We start from the raw sequence: 15,431 nt of genomic DNA, 5'->3' as shown, positions 1-15,431 counted from the left end.
ATTGATTTTAAGAATGTACAGCATTACAATTTTACTGAAAAATGAATAGTAGGTTATACTTTTTTGTATTAATTGACTAATGATAATATAATTAAATTTTGCAGACTTTTGCAATATTATTAACAAAAGATTGTTGTATAATAATATGCTTAATATCATTTAAATGCGGTATAGATGAATTGTTTTGTTTAGAATTATTTGTTACGAGAGATTTGGCTTCATATAATAATATGGATAACCCATGTATAATACTATTTTATTTTGTTAAAGATTCACAAACTACTCGTGGAATGGCTAGACGATATCGACCAGAAGATCCAATCAGACGACTCACTCCTCAACGACCTGTCGGAGAAGAAGGCCAAGCTGGAGAAGTTCAAGACCTTCAACAGGGACATCGACTCCCACAAGGACCTCGTGAACAAGCTGAACGAGAAGCTGCAAGAGGACGCCTCGTTGAAGTCCAAGGAAATTGAAGATACACTGAAGCGTTACGATGACATCAGGAAGACAGTCAGCGAGATGATTACTGTGAGTGGTTTAGATACACATTAAGAAATGATTGGTGTAAGGACTTGTTGTAGACAATTACAAAATAAGAGGCGTAAAAACGAAGAAATAAAATTATGTATTTCAATTAATTTGATTTTCAGTAAATTATCTTTTATTAGTAATTTCTCTTACTGCAAAATATCTTTATAAACGTACCATTAAAGCAGTTATTATTTTCTGTGACTTGTGTATGACGAAATTGATAATAATATTATTTTCAGAAACTGGAGGACTATGTCAACTCGCACATCCAATACAAGGAATCGTACGACAGCTTCTACGATTGGATCCGAAACTGCAAGATCGAGATCCAACAGTGCTCCGATTCGCATGGCGAGAAGGAGGAAGTCCAGAAGAAACTGAAGAGCGTTAACAAGATCATCTCCTCGCTACCCAAAGGCGAAGCGCTACTCAAAAAGGCGATTAAACTTAGCGAAGCTGTGCTGCAGACAACTGGAAACGAAGGCAAAGACAGCATCAACCAAGAGATCAAACAACTGAAAATCGAGTGGGAGAACTTGCAGCAGATCTGCAAGGACACGAAGAAACTGCTCGAGAAGTGCCTTTCGGCGTGGTCCGACTTCCTGGAGACGTCGGAGAAGATGAGCAAGTGGGTAAAGGAGTTCGACGGGAAGCTGAACGCTGTACAAAAAGTCGACAAGATTACGCCAGAGTACTTGGATAAGTGTCGCGTAAGTATGATTAATAAATCGATTAAATTGTCTCCCCAAAACACCTTTTATGTAATTATTGCGATCAATGAACTTCAATGATGTAATAATTTGTATAATATTTCTGTTACAGGACCTATTAGCACAAGCGTTGGCTAACAAGCACGTTTTGGAAGAACTGAATGATAGATGCGAAAATCTTATGGAGCTCAGCGCGTGCGCGTGGGTTCGTGATAAGACTGTAAACTTGCAGACTGAATACACGTCTCTCTTGACAAAGATCCAGGGTCTGGTATCCAATGGCGAAAAGAACTTGTCAGACCACACAGAGTTCATCAAAGCCAAAGAAGAACTACAGCAATGGTTGGAAACCGCCCACGGCACCGTACAAGATTCTATCGGTGTTGGTGACATCGATACCACTAAAGACAAACTGGAAACAATTAAGCTGGTTAGCAACCGCATGACTGAAGGACATCACTTGCTGGTCGTTTTGCAGGAAGCCTTCAAAAAGGCTCTCAATAACACACCTCCTGAGGAACAAGATGGTCTGCGTAATGACGTGAAAGTATTGCAGGAGAGCTGGGATCAATTGAAGATCGATCTTAACTCCATAACTGCTCAGCTCAAGGCTGCTATTGGCAAATGGGAGGACTTTGATGACTCGAAGAACAAAATGAACCAATGGATCAAGGATACTGAACAAAATCTCGACAAAGTCCCGCCGACTGGTGGTGAATTAGGTGAAATGAAAACTCTCCTTGAAAAATACAAGCATATTGAAGACGAAATTGACAACAAACGCCCGGAATTGGACAGACTGAAGGGCGAAGCCGCCGAACTAAGCTCTTGGGCTCGTAAACCTGCTGTCAGAGACTCGGTAATAGAAATCGAGAGAAAATGCAACGCGTTGAGAGCGAAATGCGCCGCGAAGAAGGCGGAATTAGAATCCGAGATCAAAGACTACAACCAGTACCACCAATCGCTTCAGGACACCGAGAAGTGGCTGTTGCAAATATCCTTCCAACTTATGGCACACAACTCGCTGTACATAGCCAATCGCGAACAAACCGAGGAGCAACTCGCTCAGCACGCAGTTCTGTTAGACGATATCCAGAAGTATAGATCGACGCTCGACGATTTGGAAGCCAAGGGTAGAGCGCAGATTGAACGCTACGAAGCCACAACGCCATCTATCCGCGACACTGTCGGCAAGCAGCTGAAGAACGTGAACGACAGTCACAAGAGCTTGCTGGCCACCGCTCTGCAGATCGAGCGCCGCTTGCGTGAAGGGTTGGCGAAGTTCAAGGAGTACGAGGATACGCTGGAAAGCATTCTGAACAATCTGGACGAGTGCGAACCGGCTATTACAGAGCTGGATGTACCGGTGGACGGATTGTCCCATGGTCGCGACTTACTTGATAAAGCTAGGGTAAGTTATGTTATATATTTTTTATTATTTTGAACACTCTTCTCTATATATTATAAGCTGCTCTTTTTTGAACTTCGGACAGCTGTTGAGCATTTGTTTTAGTTAATTTGGTTCAATACATAATATTTTGAGGATTTTAAAACAATTTGCATATTTTATTTTATTATCTAAGATAGACTAGTATTATCTAAGATAGCCAATTAAAGCAGAAATATTTATATAAAGCATTACAATTTAGTTGTCAGGGTTAGCAATGCTTGTGACTGACCTTAGATAAAGCCGTACAGGTTAATTAAAGACGTCTATCTCTTACTAAACGCGATTTGCTAAAAAAATATTTCAAAAATAAAACAGTTATTTTATTATTGATATAATGTATATTTAGCTTATTTATGTTACGTAGTGTCGTTATTAATATTTTTAAATACATTTTATTATTGGTGTGAACAATTAAACTTGTTTATGTTACGTGGTGTCATTTTTACATTTCTATAAACTTAAGCAAGAAGCTAACTAAATGTTTCCACGCAGGCTCTGCACAACCGCCTGCAAACGGAGAAGTCCCGCCTGTCAGCAGCAGTGGCAGCGTGTTCAGCGGCCGCGGCGTCGGTGTCCCGGCCGTCGTCGCCCGCCGACAGCGCGCCGCTGCCGGTGCCGCCGCGCGAGCTGCACGTGCGCGCGAGATTAGAAGACCTCATAGATCAGGTACTGGCTGCATCCGCTAACGTGCTCGACTCGCACGCGATCGTTAGTATAGGACAGTGAGCGGGGAGGGAGGAGGACCTTCAGGGTTTTGAGAGGAACGAGGTCCTCCGATTGAGGGTCCTCCTTTCTCCTAAATCACGGGAGATAGGAGATGATAAGATAGGACTTAGATTAATGAAATACGTAAGATGGGTAATAGATAGAAATATAAATTGATGTAGGATTAAGGAAGGTAGAAGGAGGAAGAGGTCACGAAGACACTTTGAAGCAATTGGGACAGGACATTATCGAACAGTAAGGCTTTGACTGTGTTTTTGAGGTTAGAAAGAGAATAGAAGATTGATAGAGGGTAGACTTTATAGATGAAGTTAGATAAAGTTAGAAAAATAACGAAATGAATCGTGAGCAATATTGATAAACCTCAACTTGATCAAGCGAACACGATCAAAAATAAAGAATAGTAAAGAAGTAATGTAGAATTCGGCTAGATAGATTAATTAGTTTTTGTTGATTTTTTATTGTTGTTGCGTTGTAAGTTTTAATTTATCATCTGGTTGTTATTTAAAATATCTAGTTCGTTGAGGGGGTTGTGATTTTAATGTAATAATTTGTATAAATCAATGATTTCTTAACACAACGATACGAAATGTTTAAAAATTAACTTTTGGAGATGATATGTATTACACAAAGTAGGTTTTAGAAAGCTAGTTATGTTTATTGTTACATTTTAATTTTTATAGATAATAGAATAATAGTGAAAAAAAGATTAGATTATACAATAATACTATATAAATAAGATAAGTGAATCGGTGATATAATGAATTAGGGCTATTTAGGTATTTCTATATTTTAAGAAGTTAATTTTAAGATTTAGTGAATGTACTAATATTAAGTGTTGTTTTTTTTTGCATTTTAATCGAATTTTAAGTTTGCCAGGTCCGAAAAAGAACAGAACCAACGAGTCTTTGTATAATCTGTGACGGTTGTATAATCTGTAACGTATGATTTAAAATAATGTGTAGTTGACGGTGGTAGGTAGTTTAGTGTAGTTAGTTCAAATGAGTTTTGTACAGGCTTTTCGTTGGCAATGTATTTTTTGCACCTGGTATCACTGGTATAGGCGGGCATACATTTATATTGTGAGGTCATGTCGTTACAATCAATAGTTTTGGCTTTTTGGTATTCGCGAAAAAAGGCGTTATTTTTTTTTTTTAGTTTTTTCCACAGTGTGATGTGTTGCCAGCCTGTGTATTGAATTAAGACGATTGTTAAACGATTAAAAAATAAGGCAAATGACGCTTATTCAGTTACAGTTGTACAAATTTGAAAATTGATTCATCAATCTTTGGAAAAAATGACAAATCGTCTTGATTCATTGTAAATACACTGTTTAATTAAGTGATGTGTGATATTTATTTGCACTGTTTTACTGTGTATTGTGTGATTCACGTGTGTGATATGTTTGCACCGTGTATGGACGAATAAACCAAATAGACTCCGAATACATGATATATTTTTAGTATACATCATTTTTCGTATCAGTCAAATAGATCTGATGTAAAACTGCAAGATATAAGTTTTCTGGTCCAACACGACTTATATAAATCTCATGTTCAATTATCATATGTGCGAATCTTTAGAGATTTGAATTAGATTTTTTATCCGTATCATGAATTAGGAGTTGATTTGGTTAGTTCGTCCATAGTACGGCGTTTTGCCTTTCCCTACACAATGCTACACACACAAAAATAGTACACTAGTCATTATTCATCCATTCAAAACATGCATAAAGGTTTGGGTATAGGTATCCCGCGAATCTATGTGTCAGGTGATTGTGTAAATACGATGGCTGATCACCTTCACGATGTATAGTCATTGTATTTGCCGAATAACTGTCCAGTCATTATTTTTTAATTATGTATTTCGATTTTCGGATTGAATTTACAAACTTTCGAAAAATTATCGTAGAGCCCCGTTCACAATTAATAACATAGATATTTAAACCCAATTCTCTTATGTTATATGATTTTAGTAAATTTGATCACATGTAGGTTAATTAACAATTCTAGTCAATTTTAGTCTGATTAAATCCGTCCACATAAATAATTTACTTGGTATCGTATATTACTTATTCTACGTATAAATTATTATAATTATCGCGTTTGATATGACTATTTACCATATTTATTTAGTGAAACTTTCATTTATTTCGATTTTGAAATATTATTCACTAATTTCAATTTAATACTTCCTTTGAATTTTTATAAACGCAAAATTAGTATTGTATTTTATTATTAGTTGATAATTATAATTAATACGTATGTACTCAATTGGATACAGTTTAATGTCTCATTAAATATGTCGTTTGATATAAAAACAACTCTTCTCAATCCATTTCAAAAACTTTGCATTTCATTTATATGTATATAAAAAATGTTTCAAATGAGACAAAAAGTCCACATTTACCATTAAAACACGCACACGCACAACCCCCCACCCCCACTGACCCCCCGCACGCCACTAACCGCCCTGGGCGCAGCGCGCGGTGCCGGCGCTGGGCGCGGCGCCCGCCCGCCGCGTCGACGACCTCATCCGCGCGCTCGAGCGACCCGAGTTCGCGGGCAAGCTAGCCAAGCTCGAAAACAAGGTAAGGCTTCGCATGGTTTGATGTGGCTCCACACTAAAATTAGCTTATTCTGTACATATGTTAAGAAATACGAGATAGATGAAGCACTTGGCACTTATAGCGAAAGTAGCTGTTCGACATAAGTGCAGTGTAATAACAGTGAAATTCAAATAAAAGAAGCTGTAGACACTATGAGTAAAAATAATAATGCAACAAAGTTAAACACAGATGAAGCACCTTGTACTTGATTTCACGCAATAAGTAGTAGAATCTTGTTCTTAAATTAGTCATCATTGATTCATCTGTATATAAAAAATAGAGGTACAAGGAGATAAAGAGTTGCATTAGACTTTACATAATTCTAAGCCTATAATCCAAACACTTCATAGGTTCAAAGCCACCTAGAAACCCTGGGAGACGCTGTACACGGCATGGAAGAGGCTATGAAACAAGTGCTGGAGATCCAGGAATGGATAGCGGTGCATAACGCACTGGCCAAAGACTGGCTGTCCAACCCGTCCAAGTTGAGGCCTGAGGCCGCCAAGCAGGACATGGCCGCCATGAGCGATGCGCTCGTGTCGCTTAGCGAAAAGAGGAACAGGATTCTATCAGAGATTCCAACGGAAGGTATGTATAAAGTTGCGAGATATATATTTTGTTGAATTATTGCTTACACCTTAAGACAAAGAAATCATAGTGTACTTTACTACTTAATATTAAGCGTTAATTATAGAAAGTAATAAAACTGTGGGTAATAAGTAAATCTATGGATAAATATATCCTATTCTTCTACACTTTGAAAATACCTTTGTAAAATTTCACGTAAATAAGCCTACCATATAATTCGAGTGATTACGAAATTGTAATAATGCCTTTTTGTTACCTTAGGTCTTGAGGACGAAATCAATCTAGAAGAAGAGCTCGACAACCTGGAGCAAGCCATCCTCAAAGCCATGGAGAGGGAGAAAGGCAACCAGGCTATCATCGACGACTTCCGCCACAAGTGCCAAGAGATCCACGACTGGTTCGACTCCGTACTCAAGAAGATGTGCCTCGCCGATAAGGGATCCGGTCTGCCGTGCCCACAAAAACTGAACGCTCTGAAGGAACTGTCGTCAGAATTCGGTCAGGCTGGCAAGGATAAGGTGGACAGCATTAAGGCGGTCGGCACTAAAGTCATCAATATCGTCAGCAACTTGGAGTCTCAGCAAGTAGAAGAACAAGTAAGTATGAGTATATTTAAGTATTTGCGATGTAAAGTATATGCATTTTATAAAGACTTTAAATTAATTATAGTAATAACACAATTTAGTTGTATAACCTTAAATTAAAAGCGTTCAGTAAACGTAATAAGAAAGACCATGTATTTATTGTTTAAGCATATTCTGTAATACGTTTTATTATTTCAGATGAAGTCCGTAGAAAGAAGATACAACGACATCGCTAAACGCATCCAACGTAAACTACAAATGCTCGAGATTACCTACAAGGCTATTGACGGCACTAAGAGCGAGGTGGCTGCTCAAAACCAATGGCTGCAAAAGGAGATCGACAACATGATGCATCCAGAACCTCTCGGCTACGATAGCAAGTCTGTCAAAGAAAGGCAAAAGAAGGCCGCCAACTTACTGAAAGAAACAGATGGTAAGAAAACGGTCATTGACTCACTCGAGAAGAAGGTAAGCAATATCCAAGCTGAGCTTGAGCCATCTGAACAGATGCAATTAGAATCAGAGCTGTCGGAATTGTCATCCAAACAAAAACAGCTCGCTTCCCTCGTCAAGCAGGAAATCGAAAGATTAGGTGGCTGTACCGAAGTTAGGAAGAAGTTAGAGAATGATATAGAAAAAGCTAAGAACTGGCTCAAAGCTAAAGTCGCTGAGATTAAGAAACTCGGAGGTCCGGTGCCTCTTGAAGTAGCTAAGGTAGAAAAGGAAATTGCTATCCACAAGAAACATCAGACCGAGCTCTCAGACTTTAATAACGATACCCTTGCTGAGGTTATGCGCCAAGGTAATGCTGTCTCTAAAGATTGCTCAAGTGAAAACCGTGCTAAGTTACAAGCTATTTTGGACGATCTAAATAAAACTTATTCAGCTGCAAAGGTAGACATTGATGATAAACTTGCAGCTCTAAATAAACTTTTACAAGGAAGAAACGAATTTGAGGCCGATGTTGCTAAAATCCAGAGCTGGCTCAATGAGGCTGAGGTAGCGGCTACGCCTGAACTCCGTACCACAAGTCTTCAACTTCTGGAAGAACAACTAGTGAAATTCGAAAAACTTAGCAAAGAAGCTGAAGATGTCGAAAAGAATATTAATAAAATCAAAGATAAATCAAAGGACATCATGGGCTCATTGTCTGATTCCAACAAATTGCAACTCAAGGAACAAGTGAATATACTCTCTGATAGATTCGCCAGAATAAACGCTATTATTAATGATAAGAAGAATATCCTTTTGAAACACATTAAGGAATATAAGGATGCTGCAGCGAAGATCGCTGCTGCCCTTGAGTTCCTGAATGAAATCCAAAATAAACTGAAGGCCCTTAATAAACCTATTGGAAGCAAAGTTGAAGATGTCCAACCAATAATCCAAGCTTACGAATCCATTCTAGCCGATTTGAAGAAGAACAAAGCAATGCTTAATGAACTGCAAGGTGGCAACTTGCACGATTTGCAAGATATTCTTTCCAAACAAGACGACTTGATGAGTACGATAGAAGATCAAATTTCGAAACTCAAACAGCTGTTATTATTGCGTGAACAATTCTTCGCACTGGTGAAAGAAATAGAAGAATTCATCTCCAAGTACACAGATTTGACATCAGAGATTGAGAAATCCAACGACTCGCTAGAAGACAAGATCAAACGCTACGATGATATCATTGTTAAGATTCAAGGTTGCGAGGCTCTGCTTGCAACAGCTACTGACAAGGGACAACAAATTGCCGCGGAAGGCACTGTTATTGACCGCAACAACATAACCGAATTGCTTCAATCACTAAAACAACAACTATTGACATTAAGAAGAACAGTAGAGTCGAAACGTCAAGAGCATGAAAGAGCAGCCGCTGAACATAAGAAACTTGCAGCCGATCTGTCTGAAATCCTCCAATGGCTGCACGATAACGAAGCTGCCGTCCATTCGCGTCCACTCCTCAACAGAGATGTCGCTAGCGTTGATAAGAAACTTATTGAACACGCAACACTTGCAAAAAACGTTCAAACTTACTTGAACAAGTTAACTAAGATCACTGACATTATAAAGAGCGACGATGGTGTCCCGGGCACATTATTGGAAATGGTTTCCGAAGCAAATTCGCTGAAGTCGTCCCTGCCAGCAGAGCTCGCGAACAGGGAGAAACATCTGCAAGACAACAAGAAGTACCGCCAGCAATACTTGCAAATGGTCGAGAAGCTGAACATCTGGGTCAACGAGGCCGGCATCAGGCTCGGCATGGGCAAGAACGGCACAGATTTCGAGAACATTGAGGCCGATTTGGAAGAACACAAGTCATTCTTCAACACATCAGAGCCAGAAATGAAAGATTTGGTCGGTAAGAGGATGCAAGATATAGTCGACAAAATCTGGCCGTCCCTCACCGCTTCGGAACAAGAGGAACTTTCAAAGGACCACCAGAAACATAACCAACTCCTGAAGAACACTCTCAACTCGGCGAAGTCTCGTCAAGCTCAATTGGAACAAGACCTGGAGATCTGGAAGGACTTCTGCCAGCTGGTGGAAAAGATTAAGGCGATCTTGGACAAGAACGACATCCCAGATGAGCCGGTGACCTCAATCGACGCGCTGAGACTGCACCTGGAGAAACTCAACCACGCCAAGAATGATTTAGAGGTGAGTCATTTTTTTATTATAATACTTACATTTAGTTACGTTGTTTTTAATGACGCGGTAATATAAACTCGGATTCGTACGTGAAATTGGAAAAATAATGATAAATAAAATAATGAGTCAATCAATGATTTTTCTACAAATTGTTAATTTACTAAGTCCTCAGAAAACGCTTAAATACCGTTTAGTCTCTTTAGTTTAGTTTAGTTTCTCTCGTGTTGAATGTTCCAAGGAAATATTATCAGTTTAAAGCAGGTAAGCATATATTTCTATTATTGTTTTATTATAATTATGTTTTATGTCACTTTTATTCTACTTATATTTATTGAAACGTTTAACAGTTTCGCGTACACTACGACAAAATTTAGAAGAAATTGTTTCGCCTAATATACAAATAATAAACATAGATAGATAAACAGAATACTTAATTGCAAACTTCCGTACATCTTAACAATAATATACAATGACAATAACATAATATGTATCACTTAGAAGGATATCCTCAGATGAGAAATGGCACAAGAATAGATTTGAAATGGAAAAGGAAATTCATTTATGAGACGCGCGAGGGAAGTGTAATTCAATATGAAACGCATTGTGTTTGCATCCGTCGTACCATCTCGTGGCGTAGGCAGAAACTCGATTTGTCTCGTAACGCAATCTCCTCTTATTACCCTGCAGATGCTGTTATATAATCAAATACACATATTAGACGGTGATTACCTAGTTATATGTTTTAGCCGGTTAAGCTGGAGGTCGTCAGTTTGAATCACAGACGAGCGCCTCTGTTTTTTCATAGTTATGTGCGTGTAAGAAATTAATTATCATTTGCTTTAACGTTAAAGGAAAATCATCGAGCGACCACGTCCGATTTTCTTTAAAAAAATATCATTATCACCCTGTCACTTTCCCATTGCTGGGCACGGGTCTCCTCTCAGCATGAGAAGAATTAGGCCATAGTCCACCGCGCTGGCCAAGTGGGTACTGATAGACTTCACATACCTTTGAAAACTTTTTTTTAAGATTACTCAGGTATGCAGATTTCCTCACCATGTTTTCCTTCACCGTTTAAGCAAGTGATAATTAACTTTTAATAGGCAAATAACTTTAGATGTACGGGCCTGGGATATGAACCTCAAACCCCTCGATCAAGAGACCGAGTATCTTAACCACTGGGCTATAACTCCTTGAAAAAAAATATATATATAAAAAAAATATCGAAATTGATAAATCTGCACTATGCCAGCGTAACCTATACATATGAATATATATATAATTCTTGATTGATCTATCAAAAGTTGAGATCAAAGACACTTTTCAACCAAAAATCGAACTTGGTATCTATATAATTCGCTTTCAGTCCATTATGGAATGTTAGTTTGTCATTGGGTCTAGAATATTCAAGGTTGTGCTAGTTAACAGGTAATACTCATTTGGCCGTGAAATTCTAGCAGGTTAACGGCCTCACCGTTTGTTTAGATTCCACATTATTGCTTCCAAAGTACTTTTATACTACATACCTTTTCATTCAGTTATTTTACAGACGTAATTATCTTACAGTACAAATATTTTTTTCCTGTTCCGTTCTTAATACTGAATTTATCAAAATGTTGCCTACCAAGGGTGGACTGATTTCACAATTTCTAGTGTGGAAAAATTATCGAATGTCCATAATAATAGGTATATAATCATTACATAGATTGATTATAGATAGACAAAAATACAGTAGACCTGCAAAATGTTATAACCTTATGTTTTAGTCGGAACAATATCTATGTCCTGTATTTTTGTATTTGCTATTCGAAGATATTCTACAAAAATCAAATGGGTAAAAATTCAGTAATATTAATTTAACGAACTCATTGTATTTCGCTCTTTACGTCTCACGCTTACTACAAACTTATTTAATTACAGATAACGTAGTCTAAAAATATTATTACTTCTATTACGCATGTCACTTAAAAAATAATTCAATGATTATCATTTAACAAGTTATTACTAATTTATTTTATCAAAATTTGTCAATGAGTAGGCACTCATTACTCACAGTATGATTTTTTTTCTTACAATGTCATTCTTATTTGCAAATAAATGACGTTATCGCAAGCATAAACAGGAATTCAGTATTACGTCATTGTTTAAATGGAAGTGATAGGAATAATTATAGGTTCTGTATCAAGTAGATGAGAATAACTAGTATTCCACCTTTCTAGAATCTCAAATGACTATGTCTGGTTATTAAAGCTTCATTATAGGTTTCGTATTAAGAGAAATTATCGAATCATCCTTTATCATAATCATCCAAAAGCAGCATTGAAATGATACGTATATTATCATTGCATATCCATATATAAATTTCATTCGAAACAGGTTTTAAAAAGAACGATTCCAAATTTTGGAAAAATGTGGAAAAAATGTTGTAAGTAAACGTTTCTATCGAATCTTTTTTTTTTTTTTTTTTTTTTTATATATAACCTAACGATAAGGCAGACGGGCTACCTGATAGAAAGCAGTCACCGTCGCCTATGGACATTTGCAACACCAGAGGAGTCGCCAATGCATCGCCGGCTTTGAAGGAGAGCTCTTTTTACACCCCTCTTGAAGAGCCCCATGTCATAGTCCTGAGGGAATACCTCAGGAGGAAGTTCATTCCACATTTTGCACGTACGCGGCAAAAATGAACGTTCAAACCGAACCGTGGAGGACCGCCACGGGTCCAGTTGATGTGGATGGAACTTCATCCTTCGGCGAGTGGTGCGATGAAGGAAAGGCGACGTAGGCACCAGATCAAACAGTTCCTCCGAACACTCACCATTGTAAAGCCGGTAGAACGCGCAGAGGGAACCTATGTCCCTCCGCAGGCTTAAGGGTTCTAACCGATCAGAGATCGCTGGGTCATCGACGATTCGCACCGCGCGTTTCTGTACGGAGTCAAGTGGGTTAAGCTGGTATTGTGGTGCCCCTGCCCAGAGATGCGAGCAGTACTCCATGTGGGGCCTCACTTGCGCCTTATAAAGCAGAAGGAGTTGCCCCCCAGTGAAGTACTCCTTGGCTCTGTTCAGGACACCCAATTTCTTTGAAGCCAACTTGGCTTTAACTTCCAAATGACCCCGATACTGCACGTCAGACGAGATGTCAACTCCCAGGATCCCTACACTTTTATCAATGGTGAGCGAGGTATTTTGGAACTTAGGCGCTATGACGAATGGGGTTTTTTTAGCGGTAAACGCGCAGACTTGTGTCTTCGTGGGGTTGAACTCAACAAGGTTAAGACGACCCCATTCCGAGACCCGCTCCAGAGAGTTCTCGATTTCAGACACAAGTTGGATTCTGCTTTCTTCCACGAATGTCCGAGAGGCGTTCGCACGGCCTGTGTACACAGCATCTCCCGTGCTATCATCTGCATAGCAATGAATGCTACCGGTTTGTAGCAGCATATCATTGATATGCAGAATAAAGAGCGTGGGAGATAATACAGACCCTTGGGGCACGCCAGCGTTGATGAGCTTCGTGTCTGAGCAGCACCCGTCGACTACGACCTTAATATGCCGCTCAGACAGAAAACTGGCTGTCCATGTGCACAACCTCTCGGGAAGACCGTATGATGGTAACTTCGCGAGAAGGGCCCTATGCCAGACCCGGTCAAAGGCCTTAGCGATGTCTAGGCTTACAGCCAATGCCTCCCCGCTGCTTTCAATAGCTTGTGCCCATCGATGAGTAAGGTACACTAGAAGATCACCAGCTGACCGGCCCTTGCGAAAACCATATTGGCGATCGCTGATCAGCTGGTGCTCCTCCAGGTACCTAATGAGCTGCGTGTTTACGACACGCTCCATAGCTTTTGAGAGCAGGGAGGTTATCGCTATTGGCCTATAGTTGGCCGGGTCACTGCGGTCACCCTTTTTGGGAATAGGGTGTACAAGGGCAACCTTCCACGAAGACGGTACTTGTCCTGAGGTGTAGGAAAGCGAGAATAGGCGCGTTAAGACGGGAGCCAACTCGGGAGCGCACGTCCTGAGTACCACTGCGGGGATTTCGTCTGGCCCACTCGACTTCTTGATGTCGAGGGACAATAGAGCTCGCCTGACAGCCTTCTGCGTAAAGCGGATATCCGGCATAGAGCTCTCACACCGCGGGATGGTAGGCGGTGTGGCCCCTGTGTCATCAAGAGTCGAGTTTGAGGCAAAGAGGGTACCAAGAAGATCGGCTTTCCCCTTTGCCGTGTGGGCCAGAGAATCATCTGGTTTCCGCAGGGGCGGTAGTGAAGACCGACAGAAATTACCCTCGACAGCTTTGGCCAGCGACCAGAAGGCTCGACTCCCGGAGGGGTAACCAAGTAGCCGCTTGCCAATTCTGCCGATGTGCTTAGACTTCGCCTTGGCCATATGCTTCTTCGCTGAACGGGAGGCAGCATTAAACGCGGTTTACCTAAAAGCGCGGAACCTAAAAGACATTAATCCACATATTACAATGTTACTCGTACTATGTTCAGAACTTTTGTTTTACCATCAGTAAGTTAGTTGATGATTTTAAGTTTCAATTTCATTAAAACTTAGACATTAGGTACTCAGTTATTATATCAAACAATCGATTTACTAAATCAAATTCAATTGTAACAGCCAATCTGAAATGTGAATAATATAGTAGTAGTTCTTATAACCATTGTAATATCATTCTTGCTTAAAAGAGCTCTTACGGGGAATTACCCGTTATGCAATATACTCTTGATGTCTATGGTTAGGTATTCCTCTGGGGTTGAAATGCGATCTTAGTTAGGTATATTATTGAAAGTGTACTAGGTACTTAAAGTAATACTCCTATCTGATTAAGCCGTGTCTCCTGTAATGATAGATTATTTAAGTAGTATTTAGGTATATCTTTGGATTATACATACACATTCCATTAATATCAATCGTGTGTATTTTTAATGAGTACATTCATAAGTACATTCATAAGATTTTATTTAAGTATTACCTTATAAGCGTTGTAAGTAGTGTATTAATAGTAATAATACATATTATTACATGCACTATGAATTGAGCTAAAAGTACCGTTGAAAAAGAGTATTTAAGGCCGTAATTAATGAATGTATGTAGTCACACGTTTTAATATCTTGACAAAGCGATCGACACCTGACTGAGTGTTTAACATACAAAGGGGAAGGAAACGACCTAAAGGCGCCAGGCTCAGGTCACACTGACGGCATTTTATAACAATTTTACACTTTACAAATTACATAAATCATAATGATAAAATATAAACGTAATTGTTTATTGATGTTTTAATTAAAGTAAATCTACATGCGACTCCACGCACTCTGACAGTTCCTTCTTTTTGAATCCTACAAGTAAAACTTACAATATATTTTCAGAATAAAAAGTATCCTTTGTCATTTACCACAAAATCTACACAACGTTAACTCTCAGTAAATAAATTTTCCAAATTTCCAGCCTTTGTCATGATAAGTAACTTAAATCGTAGACAGATAAACTGACAAAAGTACAAATAAGCTTAACCAAGCATTCTGCTACATCCAGAATCCTATATCAGTTAACATAGGCTGTTCAAGTACAAAGTATAGTATAATC

General features: G+C 39.1%; 1 protein-coding gene across 1 annotated transcript in view; it reads left to right on the top strand.

The window, feature by feature from the left end:
* Positions 1 to 15,431, top strand: part of Msp300 (Muscle-specific protein 300 kDa) — a 170,090-nt gene that overhangs the window by 70,484 nt on the left and 84,175 nt on the right. Inside the window, exons 20-27 of the mRNA XM_073082697.1 lie at positions 271 to 531; positions 774 to 1,244; positions 1,357 to 2,655; positions 3,187 to 3,360; positions 5,900 to 6,007; positions 6,376 to 6,613; positions 6,875 to 7,209; positions 7,396 to 9,846. Coding sequence (XP_072938798.1) covers positions 271 to 531; positions 774 to 1,244; positions 1,357 to 2,655; positions 3,187 to 3,360; positions 5,900 to 6,007; positions 6,376 to 6,613; positions 6,875 to 7,209; positions 7,396 to 9,846 — 5,337 coding nt within the window. The remainder of the gene's footprint in view (positions 1 to 270; positions 532 to 773; positions 1,245 to 1,356; positions 2,656 to 3,186; positions 3,361 to 5,899; positions 6,008 to 6,375; positions 6,614 to 6,874; positions 7,210 to 7,395; positions 9,847 to 15,431) is intronic.

The sequence above is a fragment of the Epargyreus clarus genome, unplaced genomic scaffold (genome assembly GCF_041222505.1).
Source record: "Epargyreus clarus isolate Ecla_fem2 unplaced genomic scaffold, WU_Ecla_fem_2.2 ptg000018l, whole genome shotgun sequence".
Classification (NCBI taxonomy): Eukaryota; Metazoa; Arthropoda; class Insecta; order Lepidoptera; family Hesperiidae; genus Epargyreus; species Epargyreus clarus.
The sequence above is the reverse complement of the archived record's forward strand: the minus strand, read 5'-3'. Positions and strand labels throughout refer to the sequence as shown.